At 40.5% G+C, this 24,762-nt stretch overlaps 1 protein-coding gene across 9 annotated transcripts in view; it reads right to left on the bottom strand.

The window, feature by feature from the left end:
- Nucleotides 1–4,371: 4,371 nt before the first annotated feature.
- The window catches only part of LOC125249974 (CD48 antigen-like), a 104,983-nt gene continuing 84,592 nt past the window's right edge, over nt 4,372–24,762 (bottom strand). For 6 of the 9 annotated variants that reach the window (XM_048162236.1, XM_048162239.1, XM_048162238.1 and 3 more), the window contains 5 exons: nt 8,864–9,136; nt 8,568–8,687; nt 6,505–6,545; nt 5,423–5,479; nt 4,372–5,239 (listed from right to left, as the gene is read on the bottom strand). In XM_048162236.1, the coding sequence (XP_048018193.1) occupies nt 5,072–5,239; nt 5,423–5,479; nt 6,505–6,545; nt 8,568–8,687; nt 8,864–9,136 (659 nt within the window). In that variant the 3' untranslated portion in view covers nt 4,372–5,071. The remainder of the gene's footprint in view (nt 5,240–5,422; nt 5,480–6,504; nt 6,546–8,567; nt 8,688–8,863; nt 9,137–24,762) is intronic. The other 3 variants (XM_048162235.1, XM_048162241.1, XM_048162240.1) reach the window with 3 other exon arrangements.

Raw genomic sequence — 24,762 nt, 5'->3', positions numbered from 1 at the left:
AACGGGACCTTTAACTACTTTGGTAACACTTTTCAATAAGGTTAATTAGTTAACATGAGTTAACTACATTAGTTAACATGAACTAATAATGAACTGCACTTCTACAGCATTTATTAATTTTTGTTAATGTTAATTTCAACATTTACTAATACATTATTAAAATCTTGTTAACATTAGTTAATGCACTGTGAACTAACATGAACAAATAATGAATAACCAACACGATCACATGAGAATGCGTATCAATAGTACGAGTTTGTAATCTCGTAGAATATATAGGCCTACGCCAAAATGAGTTTTGGCGTGCTTATGGTACGCAGTTTTTCGCGTGCATATGATACGCACTTTATGGCGTGTATATGATACGCTCTTGGTTAGGATGGGGGTGGGGGGTTCGTACGTATAATACGCCATAAAGTGCGTATCATATGCACGCGAAAAACTGCGTACCATAAGCACGCCAAAACTCATTTTGGCATATATATTCCACGAGATTACAAACTCGTATTGATACGCATTTTCGTGTAATAACTGTATTTTCATTAACTAATGTTGACGAAGATTAGTAAATACAGTAACAAATGTATTGCTCACTATTAGTTCATGTTAGTTAATACATTAACTAATGTTTAACTAATGAACCTTATTGTAAAGTGTTACCACTACTTTGTATTAACATTTATTGTAAATGAATCATTTGATACAATGCACTTATTGTGTACATACTGTTACGGCTGGCGCATATACTGCAACACAGAAGAGGCAGACAACAAATTATTCAAACAATAAACCAACTTATTTACAGAACAAGAAAACAATTATTAAACAATCAAAAGAAAACCAACATCTAGGGGAAAAAAGACACGTGTGTGGTAACTAAATATGCATATACACAAACAATCAATAAAGGAAAAAAAATATATTAGGGAAAATATATGAATAAATATATATATAAAGAGAGAAAAACTGAGAGAGAGCTTACTCTAAAGCCGAGTTCAGACTGCACGATTTTCAAAGTAGTCGGGTCACTGTTCTTTTCACACTGCATGACTATCTTGGCCAGCATTCAGTCGCTGCTGTGTTCAAACTGCACGATGGATCGGCGACAGAGGATTTCACACTGCATGACTTTACAATAGGACGAATCGCCGACAACTCTGTCTGGCACGCAAACTACGTTTCACAACCAAACACACGCGAGATGTGACAAGGAAACAACGCGATATCACGCGTGCAGGACCGGAGTTATTATTATTATTAAAAACGGTAGTCCGCAAGAAGCTTGCAATACAAGTTGCCTGTGCGCTGATTTGCAGCGAATATAAGAAAAAGAAAAGAAAAATATGGAGGAGGAAATGGTTGGGTAGACTGTGGATTGTGTGTTCTGCAACGAGAGTTGGAGGTAAATACATAACTTTTCAATGTGCTGCTGTTGTGGATGGCCAAGCAAATGTTTGTGTTTTGTTTCCGTTTGATAGAATTGTAATGTTTATGTGAATGAAGCCATGCTGGCTGATGTTGTGGTCTATAACTCCTCCCCGAACTCCCCGCTGCTCTGTATCTTGCTCTCTCATTGGCTGTCGGTCATCGCCGATGTAGTTTTCAGTCAGAACACTTTTCACATAGCAGGAGTTTGAATCGCCGACAGGTCCAGATATTTAGCATGCCAAACAGGGCCGGGTCTAGGGGGGGGTCTAGGGGTCATTGCCCCCCCCAGAATTTCCTTGTGCCCCCCCAAAAATGTGCAGCCAACAATAAAAATGAATAAGCCTACATAAACATTAAAAACGTCTTATCTATTGAATAAGGATCGGCCACTTTAATCACAGAAAAAAAAGTGAATATTATGCTTATAATGATATTTAATCTCACAAAAATGGACTTAAAATCCAAAAATATGCGAACTGGGAAGTAACGAACATTAATCAGAAAACACGTCGAAAACAAGTGTACACCTAATCTTCAAGCAAGTAGCCTAAAAAAATATCACAATGAGGATCACATCTGCATCAGCCGAACATATTTTCTGCATGCTGAGATAGCTGTCAGCGAACATTTCCTCAGTAATTTCGTTAACAATGAATAATTTGAACATTATATCCAGGGGCGGCGCTAGGGGTGGGCTAAGGGGGCTGGAACCCCAAATGTTTTTCCAAAAGCCCTGAATCTTTCAGGTTTGAGGTTTCTGTGCTGCGTGTTTTAAAGAGAAGTGTGCATCCGAAAATACAATGTAGACTGAGACTCTATATCACAAATAAAAAGATGTTTGAGCCCTCTTTCATGACCAGGTACAAGTCAATGCTGTTTCTTTGTTCCATTTGCACTCTGTACATGGGTTGAAGCTCTCAGTTTTGAGCTTCCAAAGTGCACCAGACTGATGCATTTAACCTTAAAATACACAAAAATTTCTTACCGGGGGGGGCATGCCCCCGGACCCCCCTAGATGATGGTATATAATGTACATTTTATGAACTTTAACCAAGAATACTACAAAAAACGCTCCTTTCATGTCAGTAAATTAAAATGTCATTGGACAAATATAGATTTCGGTTAAGCCCCGAATGTTTACAATGTCTGGCTCCGCCCCTTATTATGTCCATAAATAATTCACATGGCCTACATAGCCAGTACAAATTAGGCTATAGCCTATAATTTGTTAGCCACAAGACGATTCTTGATGAATCAAAAAAACAAAAAGTTAGCTATGAATATTAGCCTAGAAAATGCTGCCCTACCAAAATTTGTGATTGCCCCCCCAGTCAAGCAAGCCTAGTACCGGGCCTGATGCCAAATATCTCACGGGCGTCGGCGACTCGTCGGCGATTCTCTCAGATCGCGTCTTTGCTCATTCACACTGCGTGATTGTCACTCGCGTGAACGAGCACCGATTTGCCTGTGATTTCGGGCATTTGTCGGCGATTTCTCAAAACCTGTCGGCGAGGCAAAATCGGGGCTAAAATCGTGCAGTCTGAACTCGGCTTAAGGCGCACAGATCTTTACCAACGCCATATCAGAGGGTTGATTACTTATAAAATGCACCTGTTGCCCAACTAACAACTGCACTGTTTAACAGAGCCAGCAGGGGGAAACAAGCAGACATAACACATAAATGTTTTTACATTGTACCTATTATCAGACCTTGTGGTCCAGCTGCCCCTGCTGACAGTTTCCTTTGTTTTTAAAAAGGGTTCCTTTCATGCACAAAAATATCAGGGCTTAATTTGGTTGTTCTAAAGGTGTGTAAGGAAAAGAGAAAAAAAAAATCACTGTTAAAGGGTTAGTTCACCCAGAAATGAAAATTCTGTCATTTATTACTCACCCTCATGCTGTTCCACACCCGTAAGACCTTCGTTAATCTTCGGAACACAAATTAAGATATTTTAGTTGAAATCCGATGGCTCCGTGAGGCCTTCATAGGGAGCAATGAAATTTCCTCTCTCAAGATCCATAAATGTACTAAAAACATATTTAAATCAGTTAGTGTGAGTACAATGGTTCAATATTAATATTATAAAGCGACAAGAATGTTTTTGGTGCACCAAAAAAAACAAAATAACAACTTACATAGTGATGACCAATTTCAAAACACTGCTTCAGTAAGCATCAGAGTACAATGAATCTGTGTGTCGAATCTGCAGTTCGGAGCGCCAAAGTCACGTGATTTCAGCAGTTTGGCGGGTCTGATACGCGATCCGGTGATTCGATACGCTATACGTATTCATAATGCTCCGAATCTTCCTGAAGCAGTGTTTTGAAATCGGCCATCACTGTATAAGTTGTTATTTTGTTTTTTTGGCACACCAAAAATATTCTCATTGCTTTATAATATTAATATTGAACCACTGTACTCACATGAACTGATTTAAATTTTAGTACCTTTATGGATCTTGAGAGAGGAAATGTTATTGCTCCCTATAGAGGCCTCATGGAGCCAACGGATTTAAACTAAAATGTCTTAATTTGTGTTCCGAAGATAAACGAAGGTCTTACAGGTGTGGAACTACATGAGGGTGAGTAATAAATGACAGAATTTTCATTTTTGGGTGAACTAACCCTTTAAAGACCTTTGGAGTCACATTGACCCCGCATTGAAAATGAATGGAGAAAAAAAAATCATAATATTTGTCAAAAAAAAAAAAAAAAATCCGGACCCACTTTATATTAAGTGGCCTTAACTACTATGTACTTACATTACACTTACACTTATTGTGTACATACATGTTTTTACATTGTACTTATAGTTTAAAAATACCTGCATGTAATTACATCTGTAATTTATTTCTGAAATTACTTTTATAATTACACTGTTGACCCATCCCTTAACCCTTACCCCTACCCTTAAACCTACCCATACCGCCAAAGCTTTCCCTAACCTTACCCGTATCCACCTCAATAGCTGCCAACGTGTTTTGCAATTCAATATGAACCCAATAAGTACATTGTACTTATTTTTTGATGTAAGTACATAGTAGTTAAGGCCACTTAATATAAAGTGAAACCATAAATCCAGTGTAAATCTGAAAATTTCTACATTTAAATAAAGGTCTGGTCCTAGACCATAAACACAAAGTGGAACAAACATTCTACCTCACTCACTCACACACACACACACACACACACACACACACACACACACACACACACACACACACGTCACTGCAACAGAGGGCATTTTTGTAGAAATTAAATTGGCAAATAAAATTAACAAAACTGGCATAAATCTGAATATATGTCACACACACACGTGACTGCAACATAGGGCATTTTTGTACAAATTAAATTGGCAAATAAAATTAACAAAACTGGCATAAATCTGAATATATGTCACACACACACACACACACACACACACAAAGGCAGTTTGGATCTAGATGTTTGAAACCAACATACTACACCAATGCTAGAGAAAACACCTGAATTGGACAGACAGCCTTGGCTGAACTTCAGAATAGCATACTGTTCTTATTATTTCTACCATATAAAGATTTGGCAGAGATGGTAAGATTAGGATGCCATTTTGAGATCAGCCCTTGTGAAACTTCCTCATGTGACAAACAGCCACGGTTTAATTTTATGCTTCATCAGATGAAATGGCTGGTGGTTTTGGTTGTTTGCACACCGCTGCATAAATTGTATGGTCCATTTCAGGGAGGTCTGCAGGTTTTTGGTGTTGTCCTACTGTGCAGTAGGTTGTGTTGGGTAGGTTATCTCTCGTTTCGTCATGTGTGTGGTCTTGAACCTTATGAAATACATATAAAAAAGGGGTATTTTTAAATGTCCCCTGAATAATCATGCTTAGCTGAACCATTACTAAAACAAAGACAATTTAATAAAACATTCCCTAATCTACAGTTTATAGAACAAGAATTCAATAAAAGCATTTTCATAATCTTAGTCTGTTCACTCTTTAGAATATTCTCACCCGATCTGGAACATCATATGTATTACCATCACTGTTGGTTTTCTGCATTTCTTGAGCCTGAAATTTTAAAGGAAAAACTTCATTAGGTAGCTGAAATTAATACAGAGATTATAGCAAGGACTAAAAAAGTGAACAAACAGGCACAAAACAATCCAGAAAACACACGAGGAAATGAAGCACAATATATAGGGTGAAAAGCACAAGAGAACAGATAAGCACAACAAGTCAAACAAGGAATAGACAAATTCTCAATTCGAAACTGTATACTAGCATACTATTCTTTCTATTCTTACCATATTTATATGGCAGCAATAGATGTGTCACATGATAATGACAACATGGCAAATACTTCTGGATTACATTTATACACACATTCCTACTATATAGAACATACATTTTAAGCAGTTGGAAAGTAATTATTTATTCAAAATAAATAAATAAATACTCATCATAAGAGTATGTGAAACACAGAAAGGGCTTCCAGGGCAGAACCTTGACAGTATTTATTTAGAGATCATGATCAAGCTGTGCATGCTACATAATTAAACATATGCTGTGTATATCAAACATGATTTTTTCTGAAGTCAGTGTTTTTATGTTTTGAAACACTGCATTTTACCATTTTTGTATTTTGTTTTTGTTTTTTTAACAGCTATTTTCACGTGTTATATATCCTTGCTGGTGCCAGAAAGTACATTTTGGTCAGTTCTGATGATTGATTTTAGCTACAGATGGATACATTTGGGATTGGGTATATTTCTTGAGAAGGTTTAATTGTAAAGTAAGCAGCAATAATAGTTATATTTATATCTGAAATGTGTCTAAACACTTTCTGCTATACAAAGTCAAACACTGCTTTCAGGTAAATAATGTGTTGATTAAATAATGTGGTTATGGCTCTTGTTTTTAAGATATACTGCATAGTAATACATTTGCTAGACAATTTTGACATCAAATATAACAAGGAAATGTGAAACCAATTATTCATGTTGATGACATGAATAAAAACATAACATCAATAGTAAAACAAAATATCCATTGATGTTTGCAAGCATATTGATGAATAGTAATTTGAAGCTTACCTCAACTTGAGCATAGACTGTATTATCAGCCTCTCGAGCACCTATGAGATTTAGAATGTACAGTATTATATCAAAATCAAAACTTAGCAAATAAAAGGGAATATATTAATTTCTCAAAAGCTAAATCGCAGTGCCAGAACGCTCTAAATGGAGTCTGTCCTACCTTATGGACCTTCTTTACCAGAAAAAAATTTTCCTCATGTACTCAACAGGTGCAGTGTAAACCATTTAATGTATAAGATAATGATTACATTAGTCTTTAGTAGTAATCCATTGTATTGCATTTGATCTACTTTTAAAGGGTCATGAAACCCCAAAACACTTTTTTTGAGATGTAAACAAATATGTATAGGCTGCACATCATTGAAAACACTAAAGGTACTCATTCATGTTATTCATAAGTGAAAAATAGTTATTTTGAGCAATTTTCATAGCGATTTCTGTCTTCCGGTTTGAAAAGCTGAGTCGGAGCAACGTCACAAAATCTGACGTAATCGTGTACTTTCGGCCCAAGTATGGGCATGGTCGAACATGCTGACGTAGACCGTTTCGAGTGATTCTCAACATATTTTCATGACATAAAGCTCATTTAATCCAATCACTGCGCTGTAGTATGCATAAGATTATAATTGCGGTATTATGCATGAGTAAGTATCACTTCTCTCGCCTCGGTCTCTTGTCATTCAGAGACATATCGTTGGTGTTTGTTTCCTCAGTGCTACAACACAATGTGTTTTCCTGCGACGTGACCAGAGCAGAAGTTTGGGAGCATGTGGATTGTTTTGCTGTAATCTACCAGCACAAATGGAAAATATGTTCGCGTGAGATCGCATTACAGTGGAGAATTCAAATGTCACAAAAGTGCGGCTCATTCACCTCTGCCTGCTTGTATTTTGTTTGTATTTTGCTCGTGATGCGGTCAGAACTGGAGTTTGAATACGAACACATGAAAAATACGACTGTTATGCTATACATGCAGAGCGCGCATATGATCGGTTTCAGAGCGGAGCTTTGCGTTGTGTTTAACAACACTAGCCAAAAAAGGTTTTTTTTGTTTAAAGCTGCTGTCCGCGATTTTTGGCCCTCTAGCGGTTAATAAACAGAACTGCGCGCGTATTGCGGAGGAACATTCTAGCCGGAGCTACTTTTCTCAGTGTATGTCTATGGCGAGTTACACAGTTACTGTGATACTCTGCGGTGAGTCCTACCAGTCTGGTCTGAAATAGTCCGAATATAAACACTTATTATAAGTGTACCATAATGATTCAGGGTAAGACAAAAACACGGTTTGGAAAATGGATTCATGTTGTATATTCTCATTATATCATTTTTGTAAATTTTTAACACAAAAAAAGTTGCGGACTGCAGCTTTAAAGTTTTTATTTCACACATTCTCCTGCACCAAACATTAACCAGCGCGGTGTAGTTATGCACACATATTTCATCAAGTCTTCTTCAAATGAATTATATGTGCAAACTGGACATTGATACAGTGGTGTAGCCTATCTGAACGCAACAACATGATTATTCTAATAGACAAAAGACTGATTTTGAGACTGCAGTGCTCGTAAACTAATCAAAGTAGCCTATTATTAGCCCTATTAAATATTCTTTTGCATTTCTCCTTTGTGCTTGGGAGTTTGTTGTCATTTTCTCCATGCTCATATATTAATATTCATTATTCTGTATAATGAATGTGTTCTATGTCTGTGCTTCATTGGTTGTTCTCTCCCCTCTTCTCCCCCTCTACACTCCCACTTTTCCAGAGATTTACACACCCATTTTAACAGACATTTTTTGAGCTTTTTTTGAACGACCAGGGTAAAACAGGGGGGTTTCATGACCCTTTAAATATCTTATTCTGAATATTTTTGAATTATCATTTTCCATTCCTTCATTTTTGGCACCAGCAAAGAACATGTGTCCTCATTTTATGTGCAAAACACTGACATTTAAAACTGAACAGGGTGCATTGTGTTGAGGAAAATATGGACTCTAAAAATAAAGCTCTAAACTTGGTGTGGAGAAAATTTGGCAACAAAAATGAGGCAACAAGGACATACCTTTGTTAAACTTGCGGACTGTAAGAAATAATGCAATTGCCAAAAAAACACACACTCCTATCAGTATAAACGGCCAAATCTGGAGAGGTGGCTTAGTCCCGTTGTCACCCAAGTTGTGCCCTGAAAAAGAGACACATATTAAGAACTACAGTTGTCAGTTCTGGTATTCTGAGGTCACTCTATGGTTCAGCAGTTAGACTAGATTTAGTAAACCAAAATAAGGCATTTGATTTGAGAAATGATTATTAATTTGTGCTCTAAATGCTTGTGTGTGTGTGTGTGTGTTGGTCAGATACCTTTATTATTGACACAGATCTGTTTAATCTCTATTCTGTCTTTTTTGCTGCTAACCGGGTTGCTATGGTTACAGATGATGGATTCCTCACTGCAGTACAGGATGAGACTGAGAGTGTAGTTCTCATGTGATGTCACTTTCTCTGGAGAGCATCTGTTGTTCTGATAGCTGGAGTGAATCATGAGGTCATGAGCTCTGCATGTGAAGTTCACAGTACAGGAGTCACTGCTGGACCAGTTTGAGTTTACAGTCAGGACAGGAGCCTCCACAGCATCTAAATCAAAGATGTAAGAACATATATCACACAAAGACTAGTTGATGAACTGCAGCCTCCTGTTTGGTAAATTGTACATCATCACCATTGTTCTATAATAGAGCAGGGCCAAACACGTTCCTGGAGTACCCCAACACTGCACATTTTGCATGCCTCCTTTATCTGACACCCATTTCAACTCTAGGAGTCTCTACCAATGAGCTGATGACCTGAATCAGGTGTATTTTTCATTAAGGAGACATGCAAAATGTGCTCCAGGAATGTGGTTGGGAACCTATGTAATACAGATCAGAGATCCTCACAATATTTTTTTTTAGTTGTCAAATAGGCTACCAATAGCTGTTAACAGAATATATAACCAATGTAATTGTCACACCCTCACACCACATTAACTTTCAGTTTGTTTGTTTTCATCCGTCATGTGCTCCTTTGTTCTAGTTTCCTGCCACAATCAGTCACCTTGGACACTGCACTGTGTTGTGTTGTGTTGTGTTGTGTTGTGTTGTGTTGTGTTGTGTTGTGCTGTGCTGTGCTGTGTCGTGCTGTGCTGTGCTGTGTTGTGCTGTGCTGTGTTGTGCTGTATTGTGTTGTGTCGTGTCGTGTCGTGCTGTGCTGTGTTGTGTTGTGTCATGCTGTGCTGTGCTGTGCTGTGCTGTGCTGTGTTGTGTTGTGTTGTGTTGTGTTGTGCTGTGTTCCGTTCCGTTCCTGCCTGGATTTTGTGTTCTCTCGTTGGATTATCTAGTAAAGGCTTATTTGTGTATTATCTTCTTCATCGTGTGTTATATTTACAACCTGCGCATTACAGAAGACCCGACCTAAATAAGATAAGCGGCGTGTTTTTGTTGTTAGTGTTTTTGTTTTATTTTTGTTACTACATGTTTTTGGGTTTTTCTGCACCATGGATCACTTTGCAGCAGTGGGACTGCTATGTCTTGAACAGAAGGACTGCTCCCTCAAGGCACATTTGGAAGATTTTCTCTGTCTCATACCAGCTACAACTTTCCCGGACAACTGCCTCTGCAGCTTCCTATATGCTGTCCTCAACACCGCCACCGAAGAGCAGCTGTCCGGGGAAGGGCCTCGAGGGAGCTTCCCCGAATACGTAGAGTGGGTGCTGGTGTCCTGTGGATCGCTGCTCACAGTGGACACCGTTGACAACGACGACACCAGCCCAACTAGCTACCCAGTGCCCAGCCATCGACACCCTGACTGCGAGGAGCTCACCGCAGACTGTGAGTGGGACTTCGCCGCGATGTTCGAGTCAGCGTTAACGGGAGCGACTGAGCAGAACATCACCACGAAGCCTGAGCAACGCAGGACTGACCAGGTGTGTGAGCCGGCTGCACCATCCGTTGCCGAGGGAATTCTAGTGGAGTACGAGGGTATGAAAGTGAGCCCAACCCACCCTCCCTCCCGCCACTGAGACGCTCACCAAGCCCCTCTCCAGTCCCCAGCCACGCCTGTCACCCAGCCATGGCTGTCTCCCATCAGCCCTTCTGTTTCTCCTCTGCCTTCTCTCAGTGGCGTGGATCCACCTCAAGACTGCTGGCAGCCACCTCCTCCTGGGCTTGAAGAGCCCTCCACTCCTCCTCGACCCATCGACCTGGCTCCTACACCTACGCTCCTTCCACCCTCGTCGTCAGCAGGTACCTTGGGCATTCGGCCTCGCTGGGCTCCCTTGGCACGTCGGCTCTGCCTGGGGCAGACATCGCCACGCCTCCGCTGCGGACTTGCGGGCTATCCGCTGCTCTCTAGCTCTCCACCTCTACTGCTACAGCTAGCTCCGCCCTCCCTCAGGCTCCACTTCTGCCCTCGGCCGCTCCAACTCCACCTGTGCCCTCCAGATCCCTGCTTCCACCTCGGGGGGTCGTCGCTGTGGCTCTGTCAAGGTGGCACAGGCCATCGGGGTCCCTTCGCGTAATCGGCTCTCCGTTGTCGCCTCCGGTCATCCCCATGGTGGCGTCAGTGACTACGTCGCCATCCTCCCTCCTGCGACGCCTCCATGGGGCGCAGTCTTGGCTGTGGCCTGGATCGGTCTACATCTTCCTCTGCTCAAGGCTCCACCTTGGCTCACTCCACCTGCTGCACCACCCTGGACTTTTGTTTTCCACCTCCTCTCGGTCGGCTGTCCACCTCCAGAACCACCTCCAGCATCATCTGCCCATTTCTTCACCTCTTCATTCTCATAACCTCCTCTCTATGGCGCGCCTTCCATTTTCCACACCACATGAACTTTCAGTTTGTTTGTTTTCATCTGTCATATGTAGAGCCCGACCGATATATCGGCCGGCCGATATTATCGGCCGATATGAGCTAATTGCATTTAAATCGGCATCGACGTTTATAACGGCCGATGAAACATGAGAAACAGAGTCTCATGCTTCACTCATGTTATGAGTGTTGCATAGTTTGTCCACCAGAGGGAGCTCTGCAACTCCCCAGTTGACAACAGCGCCAGAAATCCACTACAGAAGAAAGTTATCAGCCGAGCCACGGAAACTTGGGTAAAGTTGGTTTTATATTCGCACATTCGGACATCAGTATTCAATAGCCTTGTTAATCACACTACATTGGACATTAAGTGGACATTCACAAGTAAATATGCCATTAAATCAATACTTGCCTATTTTGATCGACTGTGAAAAATGTTGTAAGTTGACAATCGTTGGTTGTCAATATCATGTCGCTGCTTAAAATTCGCAAACATTAATTTATTGCACATTTATTGGAAAGTCTGAATTTATCAGAAGTCCGAATGTGTGAATATAAAACCAACTTTACCCAAGTGCCACGGAGATGTACTCTTTTGACGGTGAGTCTGTCGTTCGTCATGTGAAATGATTGTAGATTTAGTTCATACACTGTATATAAAACAGTGTGGTAGTTCTAGCTAACGGTCCTATCATTATCACTTCTAAATATTCTGTAACATCACTTACAGCCGCTAATGCATTGCTATATTAGATTAGCCACAAAGCTAATACCATGTTTATCAGTGGAAGAGCGCGAACGTTAATAAGAGGTCAAACTATAACGTTAGCGTTTAACTTATTCTAAATATATCTGCAGTGTTTCCCATTTAACTTATTTTAATTTTATTTTCAATTCATTGACATGGTTTTGTGGAATATTGAATTTGTTTGGTATAGCTCTTTTACTTTAACTTTAGTATTATAATTTATTTACAGTACACACACAGACTGTTAAAACCAGCTTCAACTGGAAGTAAAACTGTTAAATGTTTAAAACCAGACTGTTTTTTGATCATTAAAAAATATATACTTTTGATGTGCAATTGTTTAGTCATTGAGACTGTAATCTAAGGCTTTTTTTAACATAATCCCTTCTGGAAAATGGTTTATACAGCCCACATACATAGAACAGGCAGATATTTTGTTATTGAATGTTGTGTAAGTGTAGTTTATAGGAAATGGGTCTAATATCCAGTTTATTTTCAAAATCAAAATATCGGCTTATAAATCGGCTCTTTTCGAGTTAATATCGGCATCGGCCCCCAAAAATCCATATCGGTCGGGCTCTAGTCATATGCTCCTTTGTTCTAGTTTCCAGCCATAATCAGACACCTTGGACACTGCACTAATCATCACAGCTGTTTGTCGTTTGAGTTAATCATCTGTGTACCCAGGCGAAAAAAAGTATACTTCTATACTTCTATACTTCTATAATTCTATTTTCGTGCACTAATTTTGTACTTAATATACTAAAAATTCTCCTTTAGTACTTCTTAAGATAATCTTAAGAACATCTAAGTGTACTCAACTGTGCTATTTTGAGACACCATGAAATATGAATTAAAATGTGCTTTTAATATACTATCTCTGTATTTAAAAAAATTATTTAGATACCACTTAGTACATTTGAACCCATAGTACTACAAGTGGTAACTAAATATATTTTTTAAATACAGAGATAGTATATCAAAAGAACATTTTAGTTCATATTTCATGGGGTCTCAAAATAGCACAGTGGAGTACACTTAGATGCTCTTAAGATTATCGCAATATACTAAAATTCTCCTTTATAAAATTAGTGCACGAAAATAGAGCACTTTAAGTACATTAAAAAAAAATGTTCCTGCCTGGATTCTGTATTCTCCGTTTGGATTATCTAGTAAAGACTGATTTGTGTATTATCTTCTTCGTCGTGTGTTGTATTTACAACCAGCATGTTACAGTAATATATAACTTATATAATATAAATTTAGGCAGCTGACTTGTTTCCTCGCTGCCCTATCAGGCAATGACTTGGTACCTCATAAAACTTTGTTTGGCCCTCTGGCTTGTCAATCACTGCCATGACGTTCCTTGTGAGAGACGAGCGCGGCTGCGCGCTCCAGTAACTTTCCACACTCCACAGGCGCCGCATGCAATGTTTTTGTCCAGAGACAGGAGTAACAACTGCAGATTATGAGTTACCTGCGGTGAGTCCGACATAATGAATCCACTAACACAACACAGCAAATGCCGGTGGTAAACACTCATGTTCCAATACGAGTGTTTACGAGTTTTGGGAGGCGTTCCTTCGAAGGGGGGGGTTGTTCTTACGCATGCGCTCATTTAAAAAACTCAGTAACAGTCTTTGGTTTCTCAGTCGACGAAAAGATCATCTTTAGCACCTTTAACTGTCACAGAATGTAAAGTAAAGGATTGTGGGATACCTAAGTAAGCAAAGGATACCCTAGTGAAAAAATAGTATACTTAAGCACAGTTTATTCCTATATGTACTTTAGTATAACTAAATGTATTTGTGGCATGCTATAAATTGGTATACTTAACGGGATAGTTCACCCAAAAATGAAAATTTGATGTTTATCTGCTTACCCCCAGCGCATCCAAGATGTAGGTGACTTTTTTTCTTCAGTAGAACACAAATGATGATTTTTAACTCCAACCGTTGCAGTCTGTCAGTCAAATAATGGGAGTGAATGGGAACTCGGATCAATAAGAGTCGAAAAACCCTGCATAGACAAATCCAAATTAAACCCTGTGGCTCATGACGACACATTGATGTCCTAAGACACGAAACGATCGGTTTGTGCGAGAAACCGAACAGTATTTATATCATTTTTTACCTGTAAAACACCACTATGTCCAACTTCGTTCAGCACTCGCTTAGTGACGTCTGATTGTGCTCTGACAACGGCATTGATGTCTCGTGCATATACTTCAATGAGTGCTAGACATCACTGCCGTTGTTAGAGGTAAAAAATTATATAAATACTAATGAATAAAGACACCTGGTGCCACAGTCTAATCAGCTAATTAACTCAAACACCTGCAAAGGCCTTTAAATGGTCTCTCAGTCTAGTTCTGTAGGCTACACAATCATGGGGAAGACTGCTGACTTGACAGTTGTCCAAAAGACGACCATTGACACCTTGCACAAGGAGGGCAAGACACAAACGGTCATTGCAAAAGAGGCTGGCTGTTCACAGAGCTCTGTGTCCAAGCACATTAATAGAGAGGCGAAGGGAATTAAAAGATGTGGTAGAAAAAAGTGTACAAGCAATAGGGATAACTGCACCCTGGAGAGGATTGTGAAACAAAACCCATTAAAAAATGTGGGGGAGATTCACAAAGAGTGGACTGCAGCTGGAGTCAGTGCTTCAAGAACCACTACGCACAGACGTATGCAAGACATGGGTTTCAGCTGTCGCATCCCTTGTGTCAAGCCACTCTTGAACAACAGACAGCGTTCAGCGTTAGAAGCGTCTCGCCTGGGCTAAAGACAAAAAGGACTGGACTGCTGCTGAGTGGTCCAAAGTTATGTTCTCTGATGAAAGTAAATTTTGCATTTCCTTTGGAAATCAGGGTCCCAGAGTCTGGAGGAAGAGAGGAGAGGCACACAATCCACGTTGCTTGAGGTCCAGTGTAAAGTTTCCACAGTCAGTGATTGTTTGGGGTGCCATGTCATCTGCTGGTGTTGGTCCTTTGTGTTTTCTGAGGTCCAAGGTCAACGCAGCCGTATACCAGGAAGTTTTAGAGCACTTCATGCTTCCTGCTGCTGACCAACTTTATGGAGATGCAGATTTCATTTTCCAACTGGACTTGGCACCTGCACACAGTGCCAAACCTACCAGTACCTGGTTTAAGGACCATGGTATCCCTGTTCTTAATTGGCCAGCAAACTCGCCTGACCGTATTGTGAATGCGATATGCCAGATCCAACAATGCAGAAGAGCTGAAGGCCACTATCAGAGCACCCTGGGCTCTCATAACACCTGAGCAGTGCCACAGAAAGATCGACTCCATGCCACGCCGCATTGCTGCAGTAATCCAGGCAAAAGGAGCCCCAACTAAGTATTGAGTGCTGTACATGCTCATACTTTTCATGTTCATACTTTTCAGTTGCACAAGATTTCTAAAAATCCTTTCTTTGTATTGGTCTTAAGTAATATTCTAATTTTCTGAGATACTGAATTTGGGATTTTCCTTAGTTGTCAGTTATAATCATCAAAATTAAAAGAAATAAACATCTGAAATATATCAGTCAGTGTGTAATGAATGAATATAATATACAAGTTTCACTTATTGAATGTAATTAGTGAATTAAATCAACTTTTTGATGATATTCTAATTATATGTCCAGCACCTGTATATTTAATGTAGAAACCAGTACAGGCTGGATTAGAACTCAGGTCGCTGTCGAACAAGAGCACTGCCACCACGCAGATACACTCAACGCAAAATTGGGGTTACTTTGTGTTCTCTCTATACTGTTACAAGTACACCTATAAGTAAACAGATTTTTATATAACTGACAGACTGCAATGGTTAGAGTTAAAAATCATCATTTGTGTTCAACTGTTTCTTCAGTTGAACACAAATGATGTTTTTTAACTCCAACCGTTGAGGTCTGTCAGTCGTATAATGCATGTCAATGGTAACAGAATCTATAAGAGTCAAAAAACATGCACAGACAAATCCAAATTAAACCATGCGGCTCGTCACGACACATTGATGTCCTAAGACATGAAACGATCGGTTTGTGCGAGAAACCGAACAGTATTTATATCATTTTTTTTTACCTCTAAAACACCACTATGTCCAACTGCCTTGCGTACGGCATCCGGTGTGTGAGTTTAGTTCACTTTAAAATTTATAATATCACTTTATAATTTACTCACCCCCATGTCATCCAAGATGTTTGTGTCTTTATTTCTTTGGTCGAAAAGAAATTAAGGTTTTTAATGAAAACATTGCAGGATTATTCTCCTATTATTCTTTATTTCTTCATGTCCTACGCCTTCCCTATTCAACTTACGGAACGAACGTGGCGCCAGTTCTGTTTTTTCCGGAAGTAGAATAGGAAAGGGTAGGACTTACAGCATTTAAAGCCCTTTTAAGCTGCACTGAAACTGTAATTTTGACCTTCAACCGTTTGGAGAGACCATTGAAGTCCACTATAAGGAGAATAATCCTGGAATGTTTTCATCAAAAACCTTAATATCTTTTCGACTGAAGAAAGAAAGACATGAACATCTTGGATGACATGGGGGTGAGTAAATTATCAGGAAAATTTTATTTGAAAGTGGACTAATCCTTTAAACTACACCAGTGCGCGTACATACCTCACGCACCGAATGCCGTGCACAAGGCAGTTGGACATAATGGTGTATTAGAGGTAAAAATGATATTAATACTGTTCAGTTTCTTGCACAAACTGATCGTTTCGTGTCTTAGGACATCAATGTGTCATCACAAGCTGCAGGGTTTAATTTGAATTTGTCTGTTTTTTTTTTTACTCTTATGAAGTTCCCACTGACATGCATTATACGACTGACAGACCGCAACAGTTGGAGTTTCATCATTTGTGTTCTACTGAAGAAACAAAGTCACCTACATCTTGGATGCCCTGGGGGTAAGCAGATAAACATCAAATTTTCATTTTTGGGTGAACTATCCCTTTAAGCTGTTAAAGAAATAAAACCAGCAGACGCAACATTAAATATCTAGAATGTTTTGCTTCCCTTTTACTTGACATGATCTGTCATTAACACAACATGAAGCAATTGCATAAACTGGCATAACATTAGTTCCCTTTCGTGGGAACTATCGACGCTACGTCGAATGACGTGATGGGGAACCCTCTGCATTTTGTGTTCGTGAAGCACCTCTGTATCCAACCAATGAGGAAACGTGACGTCAGAGGCGGGTGACGTCACGGACCAGGAAACTATAAAGCATACCCAGAACAAAGAACGCTAGCTTCTGTTGTCTTCAGCAAGCGCTCTCTGTATTTTGTGTGTCTTATTTAGTGTTGTTTGTCTTATCACATATAAATAATCACGATCTCTTCGTCTGAGGACAAGAGTATCTCACACCAATCCATTTCACGAGTTCACACTTACAAATAATCAGATAGTAAATAGTATGCGTAGTATGCGTATTTGGCGTGCTGTCCGAGGAGAGGGCTCCGAGCTCGGTATTTTGGCCCGAACCCATGTACTCCCCCCCTTCTGGTTAGTATTCTGGAAAGTAACCAGTGCGAGTGTGAGGAGACGGGGTGGTGGAGGGATGCTGTCAAACTGTCGAGGAATATAGGTGAGTCGACCATGTCTTATATATATGCTTTCACTCGTGCTGATTGGGTAGATATGTTGATTACTGATTGCTGACAGCTGGCCGAGATGACGTGATGATTAGTCAGATTATTTGAACGTTGCTCCTCCCGAATTTTGTTAATAAAACATCATATATTTGTATATATATTTATATATTAAGGGATCTGAGCAGATGGGAGTTTCCCTTTCTCTCTTTCCCTAAAATACGAGAAGCACCACGAATTAAATCCATCTCTTTCGTGAGCACTTAACCTCATCTTAAAAAAAAAAAAAAAAAAAAAAAACCTTCTTATTCCTATCCTTTCACTTCCTCTAATCCCTCTCTATTGTAGTTTAGGATAATCTGAGCACTGCCTATAACTTGTATTATGAGCACTTCTTGTCTATTTGCCTCGTCATGACGACTCGCTTGTTGTATTCCTCACTTGTAAGTCGCTTTGGATAAAAGCGTCTGCCAAATGAATAAATGTAAATGTAAAATGTGAATTATTACGAGCTATAATTCTTTTTTGTATTCTAAATATATTCAGTCTGTTCAAAAATATATATTTATATAAGAACTGGCTGCATTTAATTTGAGGATTAAATGAAATATTGAATACATTAAATTCTGAGGAATTTAAAAGAAAATAAAGGAGACCGTTCTGCCAACCCTGCCACCTCGTGTGTTTCAGGGCGCAGTGGTTTCCAGTCTTCCTCCAAGAAAGAGGAGGATTGTAGACCGGTCAGTTCAGATGTTCCCTGCCGGTTTGCCATTTCAGGGCACTGGTCTGACCGTTCATCCAAAGAAAGTGTCGCCACCCTTGGTCCCCCGCAGAAAGCTTGGGGACAGGGACAGGCGACACAGCCGAAGTCTTTGTGGGGTAACACAGATCTGCGGACTGTAATTATCACCAAGAAGGCTTCGAAGAGGTCCTAATGCCAGTGGCATGGGACATTGGAGGGCAGCCCCCTCCAGAGAGGGTTGGGTATTAAAATACTTGGTACCCATCCCCCCAGTGTGCTTCAGGGCGCAGCGGTCTCCACCGATCCTCCGAGGAGGGCCGGTCATCACTTGATTCGGCTGTTCCTTGCCGGTTCGCCGCTTCAGGACGCCGAGTCAAGTGCTCAAAAAACACCAGAGGCCAGTCTCGAGAGACTGGTTCCCTTTGTAAATAAGGCAGAATGGAAACTTCTCCCAAATATTTCAAAATGGGTGCTGCTCACAATAGAAAAGGATTACAAATTCAGGTCTCGCCCGCCCCAGTTTAATGGGGTCTTTCCCACAGTGGTGGCCCCCGAGCAGTCTCTGGTAATGGAACAGGAGGTTATGACGCTCTTGCAAAAAGGAGCTATAGAAGGGGTTCTCCTCCCAGCAAGCTGTCAGGGTTTTACAACCTATACTTCATTGTTCCAAAGAAGGATGGAGGGTTATCCCACAGATCAGGTCCGAGGACTGGTTTGTTGTGATAGACCTGAAAGTTGCTTACTTTCATGTATCCATCCATCCTTCTCACAGGAAGTTCTTCAGGTTTGCTTTCGGGGACGAAGCTTACCAATACAGGGTTCTTCCTTTCGGCCTATCATTATCACCCCGCACGTTCATGAAGTGCGTGGATGCAGCGCTGGCTCCATTGAGACTCCAGGGCATCCGCGTGCTGAACTATATCGACGATTGGTTGATATTAGCTCAAACAGAACAGTTGGCAGTTCAACATCGAGATGTTGTTCTGTCGCACATGAAAAAGCTTGGGCTGAGGCTCAATGCCAAAAAGAGTGTGCTGGTTCCGAGTCAGATTACAAACTATCTAGGAGTAATCTGGGATTCTACCACGATGCAGGCGCGGCTGTCTCCTGCTCGTGTGAATTCCATTCTCGGAGCCGTGAATGGGGTGAAGTTAGGCAAGTCACTCACTGTAAAACAGTTTCAGAGACTGTTGGGTCTGATGGCAGCTGCATCCAACGTGATTACTATTGGCCTTCTGCACATGAGACCCTTACAGTGGTGGCTCAGGACCAAGGGGTTTTCCCTGAGGGGAAATCCTTTTCGCATGATCAAAGTCACGCGGCGATGCCTTCGTGCTCTGGTCATGTGGAAAAGGTCTTGGTTCCTGTCCCAGGGACCCGTGCTGGGAACTCCTCGTCGTCGCGTAATGCTTACGATAGATGCTTCCCTCACGGGCTGGGGGGGGCGATCATGAGTGGTCGCTCGGCTCAGGGTCTATGGGAGGACCATCAGCTCTCCTGGCACATAAATTGGCTGGAGATGATGGTGGTGTCTCTAGCACTGAAACACTTCCTCCCAGACCTGAGGGGCCACCACGTGTTGGTCCATACGGTCAACACGACGGTGGTCTCTTATGACCAGTCACTCACTGTAAAACAGTTTCAGAGACTGTTGGGTCTTATGGCAGCTGCGTCCAACGTGATAACTTTTGGCCTTCTGCACATGAGACTCTTACAGTGGTGGCTCAGGACCAAGGGGTTTTCTCCGAGGGGAAATCCTTTTCGCAAGATCAAAAGTCACGCAGCGATGCCTTCGTGCTCTGGTCATGTGGAAAAAGCCTTGGTTCCTGTCCCAGAACCCATGTTGGGGACTTCTCGTCGTCGCGTAATGCTTACGACGGATGCTTCCCTCATGGGCTGGGGGGCGATCATGAGTGGTCACTCAGCTCAGGGTCTCTGGGAGGACCATCAGTTCCTGGCACTTAAATCGGCTGGAAATGATGGCAGTATTTCTTGCAGTAAAATACTTCCTCCCAGACCTGAGGGCATTAAAATGTGGGAGCAGATGCCCTGTCGAGGCAGGGGCCGAGGCCCGGGGAATGGAGTCTCCACACTGAGGTGTGGAGCTCACTTTGGAAAACTTTGGTCGAGCTGAAATCGACCTATTTGCTTCAGGGGAATCAACCCAGTGTCCACTGTGGCTCTCCCTATCTCATTCAGCACCACTGGGTCTGGATGCCATGGTACAGACGTGGCCGAGGCCGCATCTGTATGAATTTCCCTGTTCGCTCTGCTCCCGGGAGTTCTGGAGAATGTACACCAGGAAGGGGTCAGTCTAATATTGATAGCCCTGTACTGGCCAACCAAAATATGGTTCTCAGACCTAGTGTCACTTCTAGATGGCTCCCTGATGGAGCCCTGTCCTCCTGGGACCTCCTGTCTCAAGCGGGCGGCATGATAATTCATCCACGCACAGAACTATGGAGACTGTGGGCCTGGCCTCTGAGGGGGCCAGGCTCATAGATGCTGCTCTCCCAACTGAGGTTGTGGAGACCATACTCCACTCCAGAGCTCCCTCCACGAGGAAGTGTGTTGCGGCCATTTCGGCCATACTCCTCTGGGGGATTCCTCGGTAAGTCGAGACCCCCTTTTTTATACGCTTCCTCTGTGGTACTCTGAGGCTGAGGCCTTCAGTACGTACAAGGACTCCGGCCTGGGACTTGGCTGTGGTATCAGAAGGGTTAGCCAAGGCTCCCTTCGAACCACTAGAGGAAGTTTCAGAGAAATTCCTCACCCTTAAAGACCATATTTCTACTGGCTATTTCATCTCTTAAAAGAATAGGAGATCTTCAAGCACTTTCAGCTGCTTCTTTGTGTTTGGAATTCGCACCTGGAATGGTCAAAGCGTTCCTGCACACTAGACCAGGCTATATGCCTAAGGTCCCCACCAACGTCCCAGGTTCCATCGTACTTCAGGCCTTCCATCTTCCTCCATTTACAACTTCGGATCAGGAGAAACTCAATCTGCTCTGCCCAGTGAGGGCTTTAGATGCATATGTCCACAGAGCTGCCCTGTGGGGCAAAAGAGATCAATTGTTTGTGTGTTTTATGGGTCTCATTAGAAAGGAGGTCCAGCATCTAAGCAGAGAATGAGCAAGTGGGTGGTCGAGGCTATCTCACTTGCTTATGAGGCGGCCGGACAGCCATCTCCATTAGCTGTCCTGTTCACTCGACTAGGGGTATGGCGGCCTCAAAGGCCTTAATGTCAGGAGTATCCATTAATGACATATGTGGTTCTGCTGGATGGTCCCAGCACACATTTATTGGTTTTACAACCTGGACGTAGGCTCCTCTCCGGGGTCCTCAATTCTGTCTACAAGATAACAGACAGGTACTTGGTGATACGGCGTAGTTGGGATAGCGTTCCCATCACGTCATTCGACGTAGCGTCGATAGTTCCCACGAAAGGGAACGTCTCGGGTTACAGATGTAACCCCTGTTCCCTGAGTAAGGGAACGAGACGCTACGTCACGTTGCCGTACCCCCGGCATACCTGTGAGCGTCTTGCTTCAGACATATTCCAGAAGCTAGCGTTCTTTGTTCTGGGTATGCTTTATAGTTTCCTGGTCCGTGACGTCACCCGCCTCTGACGTCACGTTTCCTCATTGGTTGGATACAGAGGTGCTTCACGAACACAAAATGCAGAGGGTTCCCCATCACGTCATTCGACGTAGCGTCTCGTTCCCTTACTCAGGGAACAGGGGTTACATCTGTAACCCGAGACGTTTTATTCTTATGCATGCAGTAAAACACAGACAGTTTCGTTCGTAGGTGGAAGATTGTGACTGACGTGCACTGCAGAACTGCTTGAGTTTCAGTGCGTGCGGATGGAATAAAACTATCTGTAACATTTCTCTGCTGATTGTCTCTGTGCGCTTTAACTCTCAATGCACCACAACTGCACCTGACTTAAAACGCAATGAAATGAATTGGTGGTCTCGCATTACACTGCGTATTGAAATGTTACACAAAAATTAAAATGATTTACTTTTCATGCAGTTAACGTTTCTGAATTTATTTGACCTTTTAACTTTTTGTGTAATTTTGAGGACCATTTAATAATTTGTTTAATAATTCATAATATTTGGACAGCCCAAACAGCATAAGTCCACATTTCAATGTGCAACGGGCCATTAAAGTAGCATTAATGGGTAAATTTTATTACACTTAGGTACATTGGAATGCATTAGAAATACACAAAAGTAATAAAACTTCTGATCAGATACGTGAATTTCTTTCACAATTTCAAACTGACTATATGTTGTTTTCTTTATTTATCATAATTTCAAATATTTACTTTTGTAACTACTTTCTATATGTATATTTACTTTGCAACCATGCAAAATTGTGAAAAGTGCTATAGAAATAAATTTGAAGTGAATCAAACAATAGCCAACCTGATTTTCAAAGTGTGGGCAAAATATTGAAAAGGTAAAGGTCATAATTATAAAACTTACTTCAAGATTATTTTTTTGCAACTCAAAACACATTTCCTGTAAACTTTTATCTAGGGCAATACTATTTTTACACTCAACAAGTAGAACTTAAATACAGTTAATTGAATTGTACAAAAAGAGGATCAAAAGAGGATTCAACAAAAATAAATTACTGAAGTAGTACTTAAATACTTAAATATTTAACAAATTAAATAATTTTATTTGCAAATTGCTCATTGTAACATTTGAGCTGTAGGCAAAAGTTTGAAAATTCTGCCTTTATATCTGTTAGCAGAAACAAACTAGATGTTTCACTTCATATCTCACATTTTCTTTGGTTTGCACAAAAAGAATGTCTCATCTAAAAAAAACATCATCATCTAAAAATAATTTCATCATTCTCAGATTTGAAATACATGGTGAGATTTGTGTCTTTAGCTACAACGAGTTTCTAGATGCAGAGTCTGCCCTAGTGAAAAAAAAAACTACCAAAATGTATTTAAAATAGGCCTACATTATTTCATACTAACTACAAAGCCATTAATATATTTACTGACATACAGACATAAATATAATTAAACTTTATTTGGAGTTCTTCTTTATTGCACAATGCATATTTCTTAATATTAAGCCTAAAATGTGTTTAATATCACTATTAGTAAGGATAATATGTTCACTGTATAATTTCAATGCAAGATATTTAAAGTGTACCTAAAGTATACTTGGAATAGTTTCATTTTAGCACAGTCAGAAAGTACATCTTTAGTTGGACCTCAATACAAAAATACTTGTTCCAATTTAGCAGACTTTAAGTATACCAATTTAGTATACTAAACTTTAGAATACTTTAGTATACTTTTAATACTAAAAGTACAATTTCAGGGTATTTATATTAAGTACATAAATATGTAAATGCCTTTGTAGTATACTTAGCATAAAATAAATGTATTTCAAATACATTTATATTAATTTTTCACTAGGGTACATCTATGCAGTCTTCAAAAATCGATTAGATGAAGGCGTCTCATGATACAGGAAGTGAAGCTAACATTGGATTGGACATGCCTTGATGCCTTCCTACCTTAGAATGCATTCTGCAAAGGCAGCATGTTTAAGTTTCCAGATGCAGCCCCTGTGTTTATTTGCTATGTTTCATCTGTTTGTATTTTTAAAGGTGCATTTTTGTTCAACCACAGTAGTGTGATTGAACAGAACATTTTTATTTTTTTTTACCTTTTTACAAAAAGGCAATGGCTAGACTATAACCAATAATCTGTTTAACCATATTTCTTTGCACCATTTGTGTAGTACATTATAATTCAACTTTGCACAATTTGCACAAATGGCAAATCATTTGATGACACAAAATTTGTTATACACTGTGTACAGAATTATTAGGCAAGTTGATTTTCTGATCATATTTTTTTTTCCAAGCACATTTTACCAATTCCAATCCACATCAATCTTAATAACTACTATTAATATTGTTTTTAATCATTTATAAGTGATATATAATTGTTCATGAAGGCTGGAAATGAAAAATGCCTTATATTCAGGTGTGCAGAATTATTAGGCAGGTTTTCTTTTACAGGCAAAATGAGCCAAAAAAGAGATTTAACTCAGACTGAAAAGTCAAAAATTATTAAATACTCATGAGAAGGACGCAATACTAATGCAATACTAGAAATTGCAAAGTTAAAGCATGACCAAGGGACAGTAAAATGCTCATTGGGTCAGCGGGGTCAGACAAAAACAGGTGGAAAAGAAAAGACACATGTTAACTGCAAAATAATTAAGAATTAAGTGTGAAACCATCAGGAACCCTTTAGTCTCCAGCGCCA

The sequence above is a fragment of the Megalobrama amblycephala genome, linkage group LG17, assembly GCF_018812025.1.
Source record: "Megalobrama amblycephala isolate DHTTF-2021 linkage group LG17, ASM1881202v1, whole genome shotgun sequence".
Classification (NCBI taxonomy): domain Eukaryota; kingdom Metazoa; phylum Chordata; class Actinopteri; order Cypriniformes; family Xenocyprididae; genus Megalobrama; species Megalobrama amblycephala.
This window is presented reverse-complemented; position numbering and strand designations above follow the sequence as displayed.